We start from the raw sequence: 21201 nt of genomic DNA, 5'->3' as shown, positions 1-21201 counted from the left end.
TATTACTATGTTGGTTATAGAACTGGAGGTCTGTAGTATTACTATGTTGGTTATAGAACTGGAGGTCTGTAGTATTACTCTGTTAGTTATAGAACTGGAGGTCTGTAGCATTAGTCTGTTATAGAACTGGAGGTCTATAGTATTACTATGTTAGTTATAGAACTGGAGGTCTGTAGTATTACTATGTTATAGAACTGGAGGTCTGTAGTATTACTCTGTTAGTTATAGAACTAGAGGTATGTAGTATCACTCTGTTAGTAATACTACAGACCTCCAGTTCTATAAATCTTGTTAGGGAAGTGCTCCCGCTGTGGGAACTTCAATCAGCGGAAATTTCAAGTGTGCCACGTATAGTTTTTGATAAAACTCAAACTTTCCTTAAAATGCACATACAAGGTACTGAATTAAAGCTACACTCGTTGTGAATATATCCACCAAGTCAGATTTGTAAAATGCTTTTCGGCGAAAGCATGAGAAGCTATTATCTGATAGCATGTATCCCCCAAAATACTTCAACGTCACCTAACGACAGATTTTGCGATAGCCGGGGGCTACTCAAAACGCAGAAATAAAATATAAAACATTCATTACCTTTGACGAGCTTCCTTCTTGGCACTCCTAGATGTCCCATACACATCATTTTGGGTATTTTTTCGATTAAATCGGTCCATATATAGCCTAGATATCGATCTATGAACACTGTGTGAACAACGGAAAAGAAATAGCGTTTTCTAACGTAACGTCATTTTTTTAAAATTAAAAAAGTTGACGATAAACTTTCACAAAACACTTCGAAATACCTTTGTAATGCAACTTTTCGGTATTAGTACACGTTAATAAGCGATACAATTGTTCACGAGGCGATGTCAATTCTATAGGTGTCCGTCTGGAAATGCTGTCCGGATAAATCTCAACCAAAATATCCAGTTGGATAGCTGAAGAAATGGCTTGTCTCTTCTTTGTTTGACCAAGAAACAAATCGTAGGCAAATGACAAGAATGTTGACATCGTGTGGAAGCTGTAGGTATTGCAACCTCGAACCTCATTTAATCCGGTTCACCTTTAACAATTTTTGGAAGTGGGGCATGGATATTTTTTTCCATTTTCAGTGATCAGATTTTCCTGCACTTTTTGATGAAACGCACGTTCTGTTATAGTCACAGCCGTGATTTAACCAGTTTTAGAAACGTCTGAGTGTTTTCTATCCACACATACTAATCATATGCATATACTATATTCCTGGCATGAATAGCAGGGCGCTGAAATGTTGCGCGATTTTTAACAAAAAGCTGAGAAAATTCGCAACTTCCCTAAGAGGTTCTATAACTAACATAGTCTCCGACTACAAGGTTCTCTCAAAGAGTCAAACAGTAAAGAGAGCTATGCTCACCTCAGTACAGCGGACCAGGCTGCCATCAGCCAGCACCAGCTCAAAGGCAACACAGATGTGCTGGAAGAGTCCATAGATATGAGAGGACGACTCAATACCTGTACCCATCACAAGACCTCCTAGAGAGAGAGAGAGAGAGAGGAGTAGGCTTGATTATTTCGTAAAAAATGGGGGAATAGTATCTTTTAAATATAACTTTCATTTAACTAGGAACGTCAGTTAATTAAGAACACATTCTTATTTACAATGACGGCCTAGGAACAGTGGGTTAACTGTCTTGTTCAGGGGCAGAACGACAGGTTTTTACCTTGTCAGCTCTGGGATTCGGTCTGGTGACCTTTCGGTTACTAACCCAACGCTTTAACCATTAGGCTACAGCAGTACCTTGTCTTAAGATGAAAGCCCCCACATACACTGGCATGGCTCCAATGGGTCTTCTAGTTTTTAGATATATTGTTATTTTGGAATAGTCCACTTCTCATTCTCAAGGTGACAATGAAAGAACCTTGTTAAATGTGGTGAAATGCAGCTAAAAGTGTAAGATCTCTTGCTACGAGGAGTTAAATCTAAAGAGTCACTCGGGTGGGATGTGGTGTTTGGGGGGGGGGGTTATTTTCTAATTCATCCAATTTTTTTGTTTTTCTTATAATGTTGGAATCAATTAGCGTAGCGTATATTGTTGCTTGCATGTACTATGAATGCTCCTTACTGTATTTTATTGATAAGCATGTAATGATTATTATTATGTGATATGGACGTGCACTGACAAGGTATTTGTCAAATGCTGTTTATTCTGACGGTTCATTGAAAACAGAATAATAACAAACTGTAAAAAAAAAAATAATAATAACAACAACATAGAACAGCACAGGACAACAAAAACAACACTGACAAAAGTGAGGACACTTTAGGGATTCGGGGAACTCAATACCCTCACAGGTGAAAAAGAAGAGAGCAGGGTAAACACAGAGCAGGAAACAGAGAACAGAGAGCAGGAAACAGTTCCTCGGTTTTGTGTGTGTGTGTGTGAGAGAGAGAGTCTCTGTGGAAATCCAGATTAATCTACAGCGTGCTGATGGGAAAACATTAAGCTGTTGATCTAACATTCATGGATCCGTAAAACCATTATGGAATCTGATCCAGGGGCGCTGTACACTTCCGAAACCATTTCCTCTGAGTTTCACCTTCGGAACTCTACCATCTATAAACCATGTATCATCCAATCCAATAAGAGAGTGTGATGGTTATCACAACCCAAAATAACAACCCTGTGATGGATGATATGCCATGGAAATGCTAAATTACAGAGGAGTATACTACAATCAACGAGTTAGCCAGCTAACTTTGATAAACAACCAGAAATAACATTTACATTTACATTACATTTAAGTCATTTAGCAGACGCTCTTATCCAGAGCGACTTACAAATTGGTGCATTCACCTTATGACATCCAGTGGAACAGCCACTTTACAATAGTGCATCTAAATATTTTAAGGGGGAGGGGGTGAGAAGGATTACTTTATCCTATCCTAAGTATTCCTTAAAGAGGTGGGGTTTCAGGTGTCTCCGGAAGGTGGTGATTGACTCCGCTGTCCTGGCGTCGTGAGGGAGTTTGTTCCACCATTGGGGAGCCAGAGCAGCGAACAGTTTTGACTGGGCTGAGCGGGAACTGTACTTCCTCAGTGGTAGGGAGACGAGCAGGCCAGAGGTGGATGAACGCAGTGCCCTTATTTGGGTGTAGGGCCTGATCAGAGCCTGGAGGTACTGAGGTGCCGTTCCCCTCACAGCTCCGTAATAACTACTGATGTTTGGGTTCAACCTCTTAAGGATCTGACCCTTTTTTTCCATTTTCACCTAAAATAACACACACAAATCTAACTGCCTGTAGCTCAGGGCTTGAAGCAAGGATATGCATATTCTTGATACCATTTGAAAGGAAACACTTTGAAGTTTGTGGAAATGTTAAATGAATGTTGGAGAATATAACACATTAGATCTGGTAAAAGATAATACAAACAAAAAAACATGATATTTTAATATTTTTTTCCTTTTTCCCCATCATCTTTGAAATGCAAGAGAAAGGCCATCATATAATATTGCAGTTTAGGAGCAATTTAGATTTAGCAGTGTGTGTGCAAAGTTTCAGATTGATCCAGTGACGCCTTAATATACTGGACAATATTTTGTATCAAGTCTGCCCAAATGTTCCAAATTGGTCAATTGATACATTTTCAAGTACATAACTATAGAGAACATACAAAAATAATATGTTAATACAAAATAAGAGTTTACACACATGATAGATAATTAGCTTATACACTAACTGGCACACATCTAGATGGCCAGGCGGGATGGGTGTGGAGCCAGAGACAGCAGGGGTTCAAACTGTAGATCCCAGTTCCTACATTTGAATATAAAAATAGATTTGATCAAACAAAACTATGCTACATTTTATCTCTGGGACCCTCAGGATGACAAATCAGAGGTGAATGTATCAAACCAGTTGCTGTGGTAAGTTTTTTGTTGTTGTGCACTCTCCTCAAACAATAGCATTGTATTTTTTCACTGTAATAGCTACTGTAAATTGGACAGTGCAGTTAGATTAACAAGAATGTAAGCTTTCTACCCATATAAGACATGTCTAGGTCCTGAGACATTTTCTTGTTACTTAAATCGTCATGCTAATCACATTAGCGCACGTTAGCTCAACCGTCCCAGTATAGGGACACCAATCCCGTAGATTAAGAAAGCTAAACATATATATTTGTTTTTGGTTGTTGAGAGAATTAGACCATGGATATTTCACACTCATCTTTAAAAAAAATAAAAGGTTATTTCAGAATATTTGCCTTCGTAGTATACCCCTCTGGATGACAATTTGACAGTCGTTGTATAGGACAACAACATATCCCACCATACACTGAGTGTACAAAACATTACGAACACCTGCTCTTTCCATGACATAGACTGACCAGGTGAAAGCCTTGATCCCTTATTGATGTCACTTGTTAAATCCACTTCAAATCAGTGTAGATTTGGATTGTTTTTCAAGTTGCTGGATGCCCTTTAGCTGGTGGACCATTCTTGATACTCACGGGAAACTGTTGAATGTGAAATAGCCAACAGCGGTACAGTGCTTGACACAAACCGGTGCGCCTGGCAACTACTACCATACCCCGTTCAAAAGCAATTAAATATTTTGTCTTGCCCATTCACCCTCTGAATGACACACATACACAATCCATGTCTCAGTTGTCTCAAGACTTAAACATTCTTCTTTAACCGTTCTCCTCCCCTTCATCTACACTGATTGAAGTGGATTTAACAGGTGGCATCAATAAGGGATGGTACAGTAGCTTTCACCTGGATTCACCTGGTCAGTATCATGGAAAGATCAGTGTATATATTAGAGCTGGGCATTATGGACAAAATTCCATATTGCGATAAATTGCCTGAATTGATGCGATAACGATAAATAGAACAATCATTTTATAACATTAATGCGTAGCACAGTTTTTTTTATTACCCTTTAAAATACTACTACTAGTTTGATTGCCTGGATACAGCCCTTAAACGTGGTATATTGGCCATATACCACAGACCCCCGAGGTGCCTTATTACTATTATAAACTGGTTAGCAACGTAATTAGAGCAGTAAAAATACATGTTTTGTCATACCTGTGGTATACGGTCTGATATACCACAGCTGTCAGCCAATCAGCATTCTGGGCTCGAACCACCCAGTTTATAAAATAACACATACCACCACACAATATAACCTGAGCCATATACAAGCAATATATGAGGATGATATGCAGATGATATGGTAACGAGATGCGTAGCGTACCGACGGTGAGGTCGTCCAGTTCTGGCAGCACAGGCAGAGTCCAGCCCAGGGAGTTAAGGAGAGCAGTTATCTGGCCCATGTTGACCAGGGGCTCCACACGAACCACCTGTTATACATGCACATGTCCAGGTCATACGGGTTTACACACACACACACTTTTATATACAGAGCTACAGTGTGTGTGTTTGATCTCCTACCTGTCTCTGTGTGTCCACCTCCAGTATGTCCATCATGTTGATCATGATGTTCTTATTGGTCTTCTTGTATTTCCCCACTCTGAGAGAGACAGTCAGCCAGCCTGGACGACCTGTACACATGTGGGTTTTCCCCCCCTCCTTCCTCCATTCGCACACCTGCAACACACAGACAGTATTATACTGTAGATTGATTAAGCTCAATTTATTCGTAAATTGCACACAAGGTCCTACCAAAATTTGACTTTTGACGGTTTTACCCAGACCCTTTGAAAGACTCGTGTACATACACATACAGGTTTTGGAGGTGTGGGGGAGCTGCCACACAGTGCGCCCGGGGAGCTGTTGTTCTTGGGGGTTAAGTACCTTGCTCAAGGGCACAACTGCAGGCAATGGATTCTAGGATTTGGTACCAGCAACCTTCCTGTTGCCAGCTCACTTCTCGCCTGATTTTTTCCCCCCCGTCAGACCCAGGAGTCGAACTGGCAACGCTCCAGTTGCTGGCTTGCCTCTCTAAGCACTCTGAACACTATGTCCCCTGCCTAAAGGTCTGGAACTTTATGGCATAGAAGCAGTGGTGACCCGTCATTCAGGGCAGGTCAGGCAAAGAAAAAATATACATGTCCTTGTTTTTTAAAGAAAAGCAAATTTTTTGTCTATTAAAATATCAAATTGATCAGAAATACAGTGCAGACATTGTTAATGTTGTAAATGACTATTGTAGCTGGAAACATCTGTTTTTTATGGAATATCTACATAGGCGTACAGAAGCCCATTATCAAAAACCATCACTCCTGTGTTCCAATGGCACGTTGTTAGCTAATCCAAGTTTATAATTTTAAAAGGCTAATTGATCATTAGAAAACCCTTTTGCAATTATGTTAGCACTAGAGGTCGACCAATTAAATCGGAATGGCCGATTTTAATTTGGGACGATTTCAAGTTTTCATAACAATCGGAAATCATTTTTTTGGGGTGCCGATTTAAAAAAATATATATATATAAATATAAAAAATATATTTAAAAAAAAATCTGTGCCCCAAAAAAAAGATTGCAAAAGGGTTTTATATATATATATATATTTATTTAACTAGGCAAGTCAGTTAAGAACACATTCTTATTTTCAATGATGGCCTAGGAACGCTGGGTTAACTGTCTTGTTCAGCGACAGAACGACAGATTTTCACCTTGTCAGCTCGGGGGATCCAATCTTGCAACACTAACAGTTAACTAGTCCAACGCTATAACCACCTGCCTCTCATTGCACTCCACGAGGAGACTGCCTGTTATGCAGATGCAGTAAGCCAAGGTAAGTTGCTAGCTAGCATTAAACCTATCTTATAAAAATCAATCAATCATAATCACTAGTTATAACTACACATGGTTGATGATATTACTAGTTTATCTAGCGTGTCCTGCATTGCATATAATCGATGCAATGCTGGGGGATGATTTAACAAAAGCGCATTTGAGAAAAAAGCACAATCGTTGGACGACTACCTAACCATAAACATCAATGCCTTTCTTAAAATCAATACACAGAAGTATATATTTTTAAACCTGCATATTTAGCTAAAAGAAATCCAGGTTAGCAGGCAATATTAACCAGGTGAAATTGTGTCACTTCTCTTGCACGCAGAGTCAGGGTATATGCAACAGTTTGGGTAGCCTGGCTCATTGCGAACTAATTTGCCAGAATTTTACGTAATTATGACTTAACATTGAAGGTTGTACAATGTAACAAGAATATTTAGACTTAGGGATGCCACCCGTTAGATAAAATACCATAACGGTTCCGTATTTCACTGAAATAATAAACGTTTTGTTTTCGAAATTATAGTTTCCGGATTCGACCATATTAATGACCAAAGGCTCGTATTTCTGTGTGTTATTATGTTATTATTAAGTCTATGATTTGATAGAGCAGTCTGACTGAGCGATGGAAGGCAGCAGCAGGCTCGTAAGCATTCATTCAAACAGCACTTTAGTGCGTTTTGCCAGCAGCTCTTCACAAGCACATCGCTGTTTATGACTTCAAGCCTATCAGCCTAATGGCTGTTGTAACCGATGTGAAATGGCTAGCTAGTTAGCGAGGTGCGCGCTAATAGCGTTGCAAACGTCACCAGCTATGAGACTTGGAGTGGTTGTTCCCCTTGCTCTGCATGGGTAACGCTGCTTCGAGTGTGGCTGTTGTCGATGTGTTCCTGGTTCGAGCCCAGGTAGGGGCGAGGAGAGGGACGGAAGCTATACTGTTACACTGGCAATACTATAGTGCCTTTAAGAACATCCAATACTCAAAGGTATATGAAATACAAATGGTAGAGCGAGAAATAGTCCTATAAATACTATATTAACTACAACCTAAAAACCTCTTACCTTGGAATATTGAAGTGTCATGTTAAAAGGAACCACCAACTTTCAAATGTTCTCATGTTCTGAGCAAGGAACTCAAACATTAGCTTTTTTACATGGCACATATTGCACTTTTACCTCTCCAACACTTTGTTTTTGCATTATTTAAACCAAATTGAACATGTTTCATTATTTATTTGAGGCTAAATGTATTTTTATTGATGTATTATATTAAGTTAAAATAAGTGTTAATCAGTATTGTTGTAATTGTCATTATTACAAATAAACAAATAAAATCGTCCGATTAATCGGTATCAGCTTTTTTTTGTGGGTCCTCCAGTAATCGGTATCGGCGTTGAAAAATCATAATCGGACGACCTCTAATTAGCACAGCTGAAAACTGTTGTCCTGATTAAAGAAGCAATAAAACTGGCCTTGTTTAGACTAGTTGAGTATCTGGAGCATTAGCATTTGTGGGTTCGATTACAGGCTCAAAATGGCCAGAAACAAAGAACTTTCCTCTGAAACTCATCAGTCTATTCTTGTTCTGAGAAATGAAGGCTATTCCATGTGAGAAATTGAAGATCTCGTACAACGCTGTGTACTACTCCCTTCACAGAACAGAGCAAACTGGCTCTAACCAGGATAGAAAGAGGAGTGGGAGGCTCCGGTGCACAACTGAGCAAGAGGACAAGTACGTTAGAGAATCTAGTTTGAGAAACAGACGCCTCACAAGTCCTCAACTGGCAGCTTCATTAAATAGTACCCGCAAAACACCAGTCAACGTCAACAGTGAAGAGGCGACTCCAGGATGCTGGCCTTCTAGGCAGAGTTCCTCTGTCCAGTGTCTGTGTTCTTTTGCCCATCTTAATCTTTTATTGGTTAGTCTGAGATATGGCTTTTCTTTGCAACTCTGCCTAGGCCAGCTCCCGGAGTTGCCTCTTCACTGTTGACGTTGAGACTGGTTATTACACAATGGTTATTATGGTCAAACTGTTCTATTTTGTTTCATCAGACCAGAGGACATTTCTCCAAAAAGTACTTTGTCCCCATGTGTAGTTACAGACCGTAGTCTGGATTTTTTAATGGCGGTTTTGGAGCAGTGGCTTCTTCCTTGCTGAGTGGCCTTTCAGGTTATGTCGATATAGGACTCGTTTTACTGTGGATATAGATACTTTTGTACCGGTTTCCTCCAGCATCTTCACAAGGTCCTATCAACGGCGCCACACTACTTGCCTAGAGAGTTTTCAGCTATACTTTTCATGGCTGTTTATTTACCACCACAGACAGATGCTGGCACAAAGACCGCACTCAGTCAGCTGTATAAGGAAATAAGCCAACAGGAAACCACTCACCCAGAGGTGGCGGGCCTTGTGGCCAGATACTTTAATGCAGGGAAACTGAAATAATTTCTACCAAATTTCTATCAACATGTTAAATGTGCAACCAGAGGGAAAAGAATTCTAGATCACCTGTACTCCACACACAGAGACGCGTACAAAGCTCTCCCTCACCCTCCATTTGGTAAATCCGACCAGAACTCTATCCTCCTGATTCCTGCTTACAAGGAAAAATTAAAGCAGGAAGCACCAGTGACTTGGACTATAAAAAGGTGGTCAGATGAAGCAGATGCTAAACTACAGGACTGTTTTGCTAGCACAGACTGGAACATGTTCCGGGATTCTTCCGATGTACACCACATCAGTCACTGGCTTTATCAATTAGTGCATTGAGGACATCGTCCCCACAGTGACTGTACGTACATACCCCAACCAGAAGCCATGGATTCCAGGCAACATTCGCACTGAACTAAAGGGTAGAGCTGCCGCCTTCAAGGTGCGGGACTCTAACCCGGAAGCTTACAAGAAATCCTGCTATGCCCTGTGACGAACCATCAAACAGGCAAAGCATCAATACAGGGCTAAGATTGAATCATACTAGCTCCGACGCTTGTCTTATGTGACAGGGCTTGCAAACTATTACAGACTATAAAGGGAAGCACAGCCACAAGCTGCCCAGTGACACGAGCCTACCAGACAAGCTACATCACTTCTATGCTCGCTTCGAGGCAAGCAACACTGAGGCATGCATGAAAGCATCAACTGTTCTGAACGACTGTGTGATCACACCCTCTGTAGCCGACATGAGTAAGACCTTTATAGACAGGTCAACATACAAGGCTACGGGGCCAGACGGATTACCAGGACGTGTGCTCCGGGCATGTGCTGACCAACTGGCAGGTGTCTTCACTGACATTTTCAACATGTCCCTGATTGAGTCTGTAATACCAACATGTTTTAAGCAGACCACCATAGTGCCTGTGCCCAAAAACACTAAGGTAACCTGCCGTGGCGGATGGGTTGTTATCTACCCTCACCATCTGGGGGCGGCCCGTCGGGAAGTTCAGGATCCGGTTACAGAAGGAGGTGTTTAGTCCCAGGATCCTTAGCTTAGTGAATAGCTTTGAGGGTACTATGGCGTTGAACGCTGAGCCATAGTCAATGAATAGCATTCTCACATAAGTGATCCTTTTGTCCAGGTGGAAAAGGGCAGTGTGGAGTTCAATAGAGATTGCATCTGCGGATCTTTTTGGGCGGTATGCAAATTGGAGTGGGTCCAGGGCTTCTGGGATGAGGGTGTTGATGTGAGCCATGACCAGCCTTTCAAAGCACTTCATGGCTACAGATGTGAGTGCTACGGGTCTGTAGTCATTTAGGCAGGTTACCTTAGTGTTTTTGGGCACAGGCACTATGGTGGTCTGCTTAAAACATGTTGGTATTACAGACTCGAACAGGGAGAGGTTGAAAATGTCAGTGAAGACACTTGCCAGTTGGTCAGCGCATGCTTGCAATACACGTCCTGGTAATCCGTCTGGCCCTGCGGCCTTGTGTATGTTGACATGTTTAAAGGTCTTACTCACATTGGCTGCGGAGAGCGTGATCACGCAGTCTTCCAGAACAGCTGGTGCTCTCATGCATGTTTCAGTGTTATTTGCCTCGAAGCGAACATAGAAGTAGTTTAGCTCGTCTGGTAGACTCGTGACTGGGCAGCTCTCGGCTGTGCTTCCCTTTATTGTCTGTAATAGTTTGCAAGCCCTGTCACATAAGACGAGCGTCGGAGCCGGTGTAGTATGATTAGATCTTATTCCTGTATTGACGCTTTGCGTCATTTACGCTTTGTGGTAAGGTGTTTGGACTGCTGTTGGGACACAGCTTTATGTAAGCCCTAACAGTTTGTGTGCATCATGTGTCACTGTTATAGTGCAATTAATGTATTGTTTAGTGTTGTGGCTTTGCTGGCATGCATCCCACTTCTTCTTTTTTTACACCACCAAGATTTACATGCTAAAATCGCCCAATTGTTAAAGCCGTACTCCTGCTTTTCCCTGTAAATTAATCCCTACAGAACATAACACATGGAAGCAAGAATTTGAACTTTGAACCGACACAAGGTAAATACAATACCTGATACCATGATGAAATGCTGAGCTCCCAGAATACACTCACACACTGCCACACATTCCGAGATCTACGCAGTGAACCCTGCACAGTTTGTTATCCATTCCCAAATCCCTTGTTCTTTCCAAAATCCCTTTAGGAAGAGGGGGATTAAGGTCCCTCACCCCAGGAATTTCACAGCACAGTCACACACACACATAAAATGTATTATAATTTGATCTGTTATCATCTGGTGTTATCAGGGATCTGTGTTTAGGAACACGCACGCACGCATCTGGAGTTGTTATCAGGAACCTGTGTGAAGGTCCAGATAATATAACATGTTAGAATTTAGATTGTAATAGCACTGCACAAGTTATCAATTAATAGGCCTTTACATGTAGGATAGTAGAGTAGAGGCTAGAGGTTGACCGATTATGTTTTTTCAACTCCGATACCGATTATTGGGGGCCCCAAAAAAATAATGCCGATTAAATCGGCCAGTTTTTATATATATATATATTTGTAATAATGACAATTGCAACAATACTGAATGAACACATTTTAACTAAATATAATACATCAATAAAATCTATTTAGTCTCAAATAAATAATGAAACATTTTCAATTTAGTTTAAATAATGTCAAAACTAAGTGTTGGAGAAGAAAGTAAAAGTGCAATATGTGCCATGTAAAAAAGCTAATGTTTAAGTTCCTTGCTCAGAATATGAGAACATATGAAAGCTGGTGGTTCCTTTTAACATGAGTCTTCAATATTCCCAGGTAAGAAGATTTAGGTTGTAGTTATTATAGGATTATTTCTCTCTATACCATTTGTATTTCATATACCTTTGACAATTGGATGTTCTAATAGGTACTTTAGTATTGCCAGCCTAATCTCAGGAGTTGATAAAGTTGAAGTCATAAACAGCGCAATGCTTGAAGCATTGCGAAGAGCTGCTGGCAAACGCAGTAAAGTGCTGTTTGAATGAAAGCTTAGAAGCCTGCTGCTGCCTACCACCACTCAGTCAAAACTGCTCTATTAAATCATAGATCTAATTATAATATAATAACACACAAAAATACGAGCCTTTGGTAATTAATATGGTCAAATCCGGAAACTATCATTTTGAAAACAAAACGTTAATTCTTTCAGGGCAATATGGAACCGTTCCGTATTTTATCTAACGGGTGGCATCCATAAGTCTAAATATTGCTGTTAGATTGCACAACCTTCAATGTTGTCATAATTATGTAAAATTCTGGCAAATTAGTTCACAATGAGCCAGGCTGCCCAAACTGCTGCATATACCCTGACTCTGTTGCACAGAACGCAAGAGAAGTGACACAATTTCCCTAGTTTAATATTGCTTGCTAACCTGAATTTATTTTAACTAAATATGCAGGTTTAAAAAAAATATACTTCTGTGTATTGATTTTAAGAAAGACATTGATGTTTATATGGTTAGGTACATTCGTGCAACGATTGTGCTTTTTTCGTAAATATGCTTTTGTTAAATCATCCCCCGTTTGGCGAAGTTGGCTGTCTTTGTTAGGAAGAAAGTCTTCACACAGTTCGCAACGAGCCAGGTGGCCCAAACTGCTGCATATACCCTGACTCTGTTGCACAGAACGCAAGAGAAATGACAATTTCCCTAGTTAAAAGAAATTCATGTTAGCAGGCAATATTAACTAAATATGCATTGATTTTTAGAAAGGCGTTGATGTTTATGGTTAGGTACACATTGGTGCAACGACAGTGCTTTTTTTGCAAATGCGCTTGTTAAATCAACCATTTGGGGAAGTAGGCTATGATTCAATGATACAGGCACCGCATCAATTACAGTGGGGCAAAAAAGTATTTAGTCAGCCACCAATTGTGCAAGTTCTCCACTTAAAAAGATGAGAGAGGCCTATAATTTTCATCATAGGTACACTTCAACTATGACAGACAAAATTAGAAGAAAAAAATCCAGAAAATCACATTGTCGGAATTTTAATTTATTTATTTGCAAATTATGATGGAAAATAAGTATTTGGTCACCTACAAACAAGCAAGATTTTGGCTTTCACAGACCTGTAACTTATTTTTTAAGAGGCTCCTCTGTCCTCCACTCGTTACCTGTATTAATGGCACCTGTCCCAAAGTCCCTGTCCACAACCTCAAACAGTCACACTCCAAACTCCACTATGGCCAAGACCAAAGAGCTGTCAAAGGACACCGGAAACAAAATTGTAGACCTGCACCAGGCTGGGAAGACTGAATCTGCAATAGGTAAGCAGCTTGGTTTGAAGAAATCAACTGTGGGAGCAATTATTAGGAAATGGAAGACATACAAGACCACTGATAATCTCCCTCGATCTGGGGCTCCACGCAAGATCTCACCCTGTGGGGTCAAAATGATCACAAGAACGGTGAGCAAAAATCCCAGAACCACACGGGGGGACCTAGTGAATGACCTGCAGAGAGCTGGGACCAAAGTAACAAAGCCTACCATCAGCAAGGGCATTGAAGATTAAACGTGGCTGGATCTTTCAGTATGACAATGATCCCAAACACACCGCCCGGGCAAGATCTCCAGATCTCAACCCCATAGAAAATCTTTGGAGGGAGTTGAAAGTCCGTGTTGCCCAGCAACAGCCCCAAAACATCACTGCTCTAGAGGAGATCTGCATGGAGGAATGGGCCAAAATACCAGCAACAGTGTGTGAAAACCTTGTGAAGACTTACAGAAAACGTTTGACCCCTGTCATTGCCAACAAATGGTATATAACAAAGTATTGAGATAAACTTTTGTAACTGACCAAATACTTATTTTCCACCCATAATTTTCAAATAAATTCATTAAAAATCCTACCATTTTTTTTCTAATTTTGTCTGTAATAATTGAAATGATGAAAATGATGAAAATGAAATGAAAATTACAGGCCTCTCATCTTTTTAAGTGGGAGAACTTGCACAATTGGTGGCTGACTAAATACTTTTTTGCCCCACTGTATATGCAACGCAGGACAAGCTTGATAAACTAGTAATATCATCAACCATGTGTAGTTAACTAGTGATTGTAACGGCGTTCTTCGTTTGTAGAAAGAGAGTCGGACCGAAATGCAGCGTGGTGGTTACTCATGTCTTTAATGAAGAAAAACGGAACGATACATGAACTAATAAATACAAAAACAACAAACGGAACGTGAAACCTAATACAGCCTATCTGGTGAACACTACACAGAGACAGGAACAATCATCCACGAAATACAAAGTGAAACCCCGGCTACCTCAATACGGTTCCCCATCAGAGACAACAAGAATCACCTGACTCTGATTGAGAACCGCCTCAGGCAGCCAAGCCTAACTAGACACACCCCTAATCAACCACAATCCCAATGCCTACAAAAACCCCAATACGACAATACACTAAACCCATGTCACACCCTGGCCTGAAAAAATAATTAAAGAAAACACAAAATACTAAGACCAAGGCGTGACAGTGATTATGTTAAGATTGATTGTTTTTTTTATAAGATACGTTTAATGCTAGCTAGCACCTTACCTCACCCATTTGGCAAAGTAGGCTGTAATTCAATGATAAATTAACAGGCACCGCATCAATTATATGCCATGCAGGACAAGCTAGATAAACTAGTAATATCATCAGCCGTGTGTAGTAAACTAGTGATTATGTTAAGATTGATTGTTTTTAATAAGATCCGTTTAATGCTAGCTAGCACCTTACCATGGCTCCTTGCTGCACTCGCATAACAGGTAGTCAGCCTGCCACGCAGTATCCTCGTGGAGTGCAATGTAATCGGCCATGATCGATGTCCAAAAAATGCTGATTACCGATTGTTATGAAAACTTGAAAGCTTCCCTAATTAAGTGGCCATTCTGATTAATCAGTCGACCTCTAGTAGAGGCCCAACCGGCCACCAGATGGCACTATCTTGTTTAATCTGAGTTTGACTTCAATGTGCTCAGCTGGCTATGCAATTGTTTCCCCCAGCGACCGGCTCATGCATATAATATCCTTCATTCAGGCTGCAAAGGCATCGGTTTCCTCAACTCAATTTAATGGTCCACCGACCTAAAAGAACTGGGAAAATATGTGTACTGTCTTAATAAAACAATATTTTCCACCACCATGCTAGAATGGCCAATGCTACATCCTGATGTTGCTGCACTGTGTTCAGGCAGGGGTAAACAACAGACTGCTGCAACCTGATTGTCTGAACGTGGTGTGCAACATCTGGAAATGGTGATTGTTTTATTTAAGACAGTAGGCCTACGCATATTTGCTTGCGATACGGCTTTCAAAACATATGGCCCTTATCTTTCATCAGTGAGAAACAATACTTCAAATAAAAAAGATAACTACTACAGCTAGTGTTTGCACAGATCCATTCAGCTATGGGTGTGTCCATCCGACGAAACAACACTTCTGCTACACTTCCTGAGTTACACTTACACACATGCTAGATAACTAATTAGCACAGTTGGTCGGCTCTTGTCTTCCGTCTGTTTTCCTTAAACAAGCGCTGTAGCATGGAGACACGGCCGTGTAGGAACACTAACCCTATCAAGGCGTGTAATCAATATAAACTTTTTTAAATGATTTCACGCTGATATGAAAGATAAGGTCCTTATGCTTCCAAAACTGTACAGCAAGCGATGCATATTAATCTTCAGACCGAGCATCAGGGATCTTAACAAAACTCCCCCCTACAGAAGACACCTTCGTCCAATGACTCTAATGTGTAATGGAATGGAATTGAGAGTCCTGATCAATGACATTTGAATTAAACCAGATCAAAGTACAGTATGGTGACCAAATTATGAAAAATCACTGTTGCTTCTACTTTGATAACATTTGATCATAAAGTTACTGGTCCCCTCCCCCATGTCAAACACTTCGATTCAGGAGGCGGGATTATTAAGGGGTTAAGGTGACATCACCCTAACCCTCATTTTAATACAACAATGATAACATGATGTTCTCTTACCTAATCTAAATATGTACCGCTTTGTAACCAACATTGAAGAAGGCTGTTTGTAGAGGGGCGTAGTTTATATAGCTAGATAGCTACTCTACTGGTGCCAACAGTAGGGTTACAGTAGGGTGTCAGCAAATATATTTAAAAGTTTACCCTATTTATCTCTGGCAAAGATACTTACATGTTTCCCCTTTTATCTGTGTCTGGTGTTAGCTAGTTACTGGCTACCTAGGTCTTCATCTGTGTCTGGTGTTAGCTAGTTACTGGCTACCTAGGTCTTCATCTGTGTCTGGTGTTAGCTAGTTACTGGCTACCTAGGTCTTCATCTGTGTCTGGTGTTAGCTAGTTACTGGCTACCTAGGTCTTCATCTGTGTCTGGTGTTAGCTAGTTACTGGCTACCTAGGTCTTCATCTGTGTCTGGTGTTAGCTAGTTAAAAGGGGGAGGGCCGTTCAAAACCCGGACACAGTTGTCAAGTCAACACATCAGTCAGTGTTGCTGTGAACCACATAACAAGAGACATGCCAAACGGGAGATGCATATATATAAAACAAAGTTGACATCATTGATGCAATTTCAATGTTGTTTGAGTTGCTTTGTGTATCACCAAATTGTCTTGATGATTATTGCAACACTGAATCCAAGTTGCTTGAAATAGGCGTTTTATAGCTGTCAGTCAAGGCAAGCTCATGAATTTAAGCTCCCTGCCCACTCACACTGTGATATTTTAGTCACACAAGAAGCTATTTTACATGGGAATTTGAATGACTGTTCGGGGCCTTTAATATTAACAGTTTATTTAAATAGAGTATAATCACAGGAGTGCATACATAATTGATATTCAGCCTCGTGTTCTTACTTGTCTCTGGATGTTCCGTACGCGCTGGTCGTGCTGTTTAGGCGCGGAACACATCTTGAAGATGAGCCACGCGCGCAGGTAATAATACACATCAAATATGACTGAGAGCGGCAGCAGAAACAGACAGACGAATATCCATCTCTGATGAACGATCACGTAGTCTAAGCCTTTCACCTTGATCCACAACAGAAATAGTACTACCAGTCCACCAAGATACAGCAACGGATCCATTTTTACCGCTCTGTTGGTCTACTTGGCCTGATGATGGTCCAATGGGACTTTTCCAGAGAGAAAATCCCTTCCTAGGAACAATCGATCTTCTATGACCTTTAGTTGGGAGCGAGCGATGCAAGATTAAAAAGCTTCTGCTTTTAAAATCCAACACAGATTGTTTATGCCAACACGTACACACACATAAATTCACACACACTTAAACACATAGATAGGTTTGTACATTTTGAAGTTAAAATCCAGCCACTCCTGTCGTTCTCTCTGATATGCGAGTCTGGTTGGGTGGTCGGCTTGCCCCGCCTCTGGCCGGTGCTCATTGGCGAACAATGCGTCAATCGGGATAACTCCAGTTGCATGTCGGCGCGCTTCGTCCAATCAGAGAGCAGAAAGCTCGTCACACCATTCACCCCCTGCTCATGCCTTCATTAACATATCATGTATTACCTAACTGTTGTAAATCAATAAAACGTTGTAAAAACAAATACAATTATTTTAAACTAGGCCTACAGTATTTCAATATCCTATTATATGCATGATACAATTATTAAACTATATGAAAAACATAGGCTATATTAATTCAACTATAAACTATTATAACTTCCATATAATTACAATAGTAGTTATTGCAATCATATAGCCAAGAAATAAAAATATACCAATAAAACAGGTAATAAAACTACATTGATTATTAGGATACATGAAACCCTAACCAATGAAAATAAATTGAATGTGTGAATACAGTGCGAATACATCCTTAAATATCCATAGTTAACTATTAGTCTGAAATCAAACTAGATAAATAATACCATATACCCTATCCATACAGTGAGGTAGGTCTGGATACATAGCTTTAGCCACATCTATGAACTGTCACAGTGACAGGAGCCATGCTTGACTTGGGCAGGAGGAGCTCACCGGAGCTGAGTACCAACACCTCAAATGTTCTACTGCTTGAGCTCCTGTTCCTCTTATAAGAATAGTAGCTCAAATGTATTGTAGAGCTCCTGTTCCTCTTATAGAATAGTAGCTCAAATGTATTGTGGAGCTCCTGCACCTAAATATAAACAGTACCGGTATCCAAAATGAGTATCGACTCCTATTTCAGTCCAAGTCAAGCACTGGCACAGGAGAGGTTTCTGACGGATTGTTTTCAGTTGAATTCACTTTCAGTTGTTGGGTCATATGAAAAGGAGTGAACATGCGAATACACATACACCGAGGCATGCAAACATGCACACACATAAATGGAGCATTACTTGCCTGGTGAGTTGTACACACACATTAGACAAGAGGGTGGGGCGCCAGTAATTAATGGGCTCTGCTGTCAACTCGTCTGTCTCTCCTGCCTGGAACACGCACACCACACACTAATTCTCTCTCTGTTTCTCTCTCTCTCACACACTCACTCAGCCCTCCCGGATGATTCTCTCCTGCTTTCAGTGTCTTCATTTAAGAAACTGTATGATATTGACCATTTTTTATGTGAGCTTCTGGATATCATTGGAAAATGGGTCTCTATTATTCTAAAAGAAATTGATGGTGATCACCTCATCTTTTGTCTTCATTTCATCATCCAGTCTGGAAGGAATAAAAGAAAACCAACATTTCCTCCATTTCATTTGTATTTCTACTGCTGTACCTGAAGATAATGAGACTCTGTGCAAATGTCTTTCAACTTTAACTTTAATTTAACTTCAAATCCATTCATCACCTTTGCTTCTTGACTCCAAATAACCCACACGGACCTGGGAACCACACTTGGAATGGGACCTGGTCCCATGGAACTGACCAGAACAGAGCACGCCCAACGGGTTATTTACCAGGCGGTTACATCCCTGGTGATCCCATAGAGAGGGAGATGCCTTCCCTGAACCACAGAAACTAACACACACACAAACCTCATCCCCGGAGGTCCCAGAGCGATGCCTTCCCTCCACCACGGCGCCATCTTCCTCGGAGTCTTTCTCATCGCGACAGGCGGCTCCACTGCCTTTCTCACCTCCTCACAGGTGGGTACCATAAAGAGATACAATGTACAATCTATTATTATTACTGTTATGATTATGGTTAATAATAAAATCATGTTATGTATTATTATTACAGAGCCGCCTGCAGGCGTTCTCTCTGTGCTGTGTGGTGCTGGGAGCCGTCATGCTGATCCTGGGGCTTCTCTGGGCCATGAGTAACAAGCACCAGGTAGAGTACAGCCAGGGAGAGTACCCCAACTTCCCCCAATACCCCCACCAGGGAGAACACCCCAACTATCCCTACCCACACCCAGACCTCAACTACCCTGGCCGGTACGCCCATCCTGACCTGGGACATGTCCTCTTCAGCCCCCGTGGTCCTGTTGGACACTTCCCAGAGTCCCAGTCAGCCCTACTGCAGAGGTAACGCATCCTTCTTGAATTGTTATTGTTGAATTGAAAGTACATTAAAAGGTCAATGAAAGGTTACAATGCACTGTGCATGTACTGTAACTGTCCTTTATGTGTGTGTGTTTGTGTCTAGGACCGAGCACCAGCGGCGAGGTGTGTATGGGGCTAATGATGTGGACTACCCCCCACTCAGCCCCCCTTCCCGCTACCCCCCCGGGCTGGGCCCCCCACCTCCCTACGAGGTTGCCATAAAGACCACCTGTAGCTCCACCCACCTGCGCCGCGCCTACTCAGACACACACCTGGCCTCGGAACCCCTGTTTGGCCGATCACGGGAGATCAGCTTTGAGGTGTGACATCACCAGACAGGCCCACACACTGGAGGTGGAATACTGTGGCCACACCCTTCACTCAGGCTCTTCCAATCAGCTGTCAGCCCATAGGAAACGGCAGGAATAGGAGATTGCCCTAAAGCAACACTCTGAGCAGCATATTATCTGTCTGTCTTCAACAACCTGTAGTTGAGCATGTTTTCACAAGCTACCTTTTAAATGGGACATTGAGTTTGCCTGGTGCAAAGGAACCGATGGAATAGCCCAAAAGTGCAAACCACACTCAATGTCCGCAGTGCCTTTCCCTGCCTCTGCTAGCTCTTTACATTATATGCATGTGTAACAGAATATAAAAGTTAAATACTATTTAATTATGTAAAGTTAAACAAAATAGTCTGAATACTTGAAATTATTTCATGTCATCTAGTACTTTTGAAATCCAAATGTGATACATTAATGTGTCTGCGAGGACATCTAGTGGTCAGTCGACATGCTAGACAACGAAAACCATACAAATACCACATCCAGCCCCCTCTAAAGGGTTTTGTCTAGCAGGGATGCAGCTTCAGTCAACATAGAATTTTCTTAGCAGGTTTAAAGGCGACGCATGGTCAATCTGTCGTCTGCATTTGCCGTGCAGCATTTACGGTGAAACGGCCTCTGCAGAAATCAGGGCATTCATAGTTCTTGTGCTTCGCGGATCAGCGCAGAGCTGTTGAGTAGAACTGTTATGAAGTAAGTTGTCAAGGAAGTAAGTTTGTGTTTGTACAGGACCTCCCGCCCCCATCTACCGTCAACCAATCATGTCAATGCAGGACTATACAGCGCTATATGGATCCCTCCACATTGTTACAACATTTGGGAGGTGCATGGCGATGCGATATGGAGCTCAATTTGGCCTCTGCACGACTCCGGAGGCCACGAAATTGCGTCACACCCTCCAAATGGTGTCTCCTACCACATTTTCAGATCAAGCATAGAATTTACGCAGCGGTTTAGGTTAATGTAGCAGGTTGTTAAGTTTAGGAAAAGGATTAGCTAAAATAAAACGTTTGACGTCAAATTTGACAAAAGCTGTATCCCATCTAGACATGACTTAAAGGGTCAATCTGTAACACATGATGACCCACCTGTTCTGCCACAAGAAGAATGTAGTATGTAGAAACAGGCTCCACATACAGAATCAGCCCAG

At 41.3% G+C, this 21201-nt stretch overlaps 2 protein-coding genes across 2 annotated transcripts in view; one reads left to right on the top strand and one right to left on the bottom strand.

Moving 5' to 3' along the window:
- dhcr24 (24-dehydrocholesterol reductase) overlaps positions 1 to 17584 on the bottom strand; it is a 25572-nt gene extending 7988 nt beyond the window's left edge. The window contains exons 1-4 of the mRNA XM_046352941.1: positions 17069 to 17584; positions 5436 to 5591; positions 5239 to 5344; positions 1391 to 1509 (exon numbers count right to left, since the gene is read on the bottom strand). Of these exons, the coding sequence (XP_046208897.1) occupies positions 1391 to 1509; positions 5239 to 5344; positions 5436 to 5591; positions 17069 to 17299 (612 nt within the window). The 5' untranslated portion in view covers positions 17300 to 17584. The remainder of the gene's footprint in view (positions 1 to 1390; positions 1510 to 5238; positions 5345 to 5435; positions 5592 to 17068) is intronic.
- Positions 17417 to 21201, top strand: si:dkeyp-51f12.2 (uncharacterized protein LOC100151460 homolog). The gene is made up of 3 exons (XM_046352942.1): positions 17417 to 19308; positions 19403 to 19689; positions 19811 to 21201. Exons 1-3 carry the CDS (start codon positions 19222 to 19224, stop codon positions 20031 to 20033), a joined length of 597 nt encoding a protein of 198 aa, XP_046208898.1. The 5' UTR covers positions 17417 to 19221; the 3' UTR covers positions 20034 to 21201.

The sequence above is a fragment of the Oncorhynchus gorbuscha genome, linkage group LG06 (assembly GCF_021184085.1).
Source record: "Oncorhynchus gorbuscha isolate QuinsamMale2020 ecotype Even-year linkage group LG06, OgorEven_v1.0, whole genome shotgun sequence".
NCBI lineage: Eukaryota > Metazoa > Chordata > Actinopteri > Salmoniformes > Salmonidae > Oncorhynchus > Oncorhynchus gorbuscha.
This window is presented reverse-complemented; position numbering and strand designations above follow the sequence as displayed.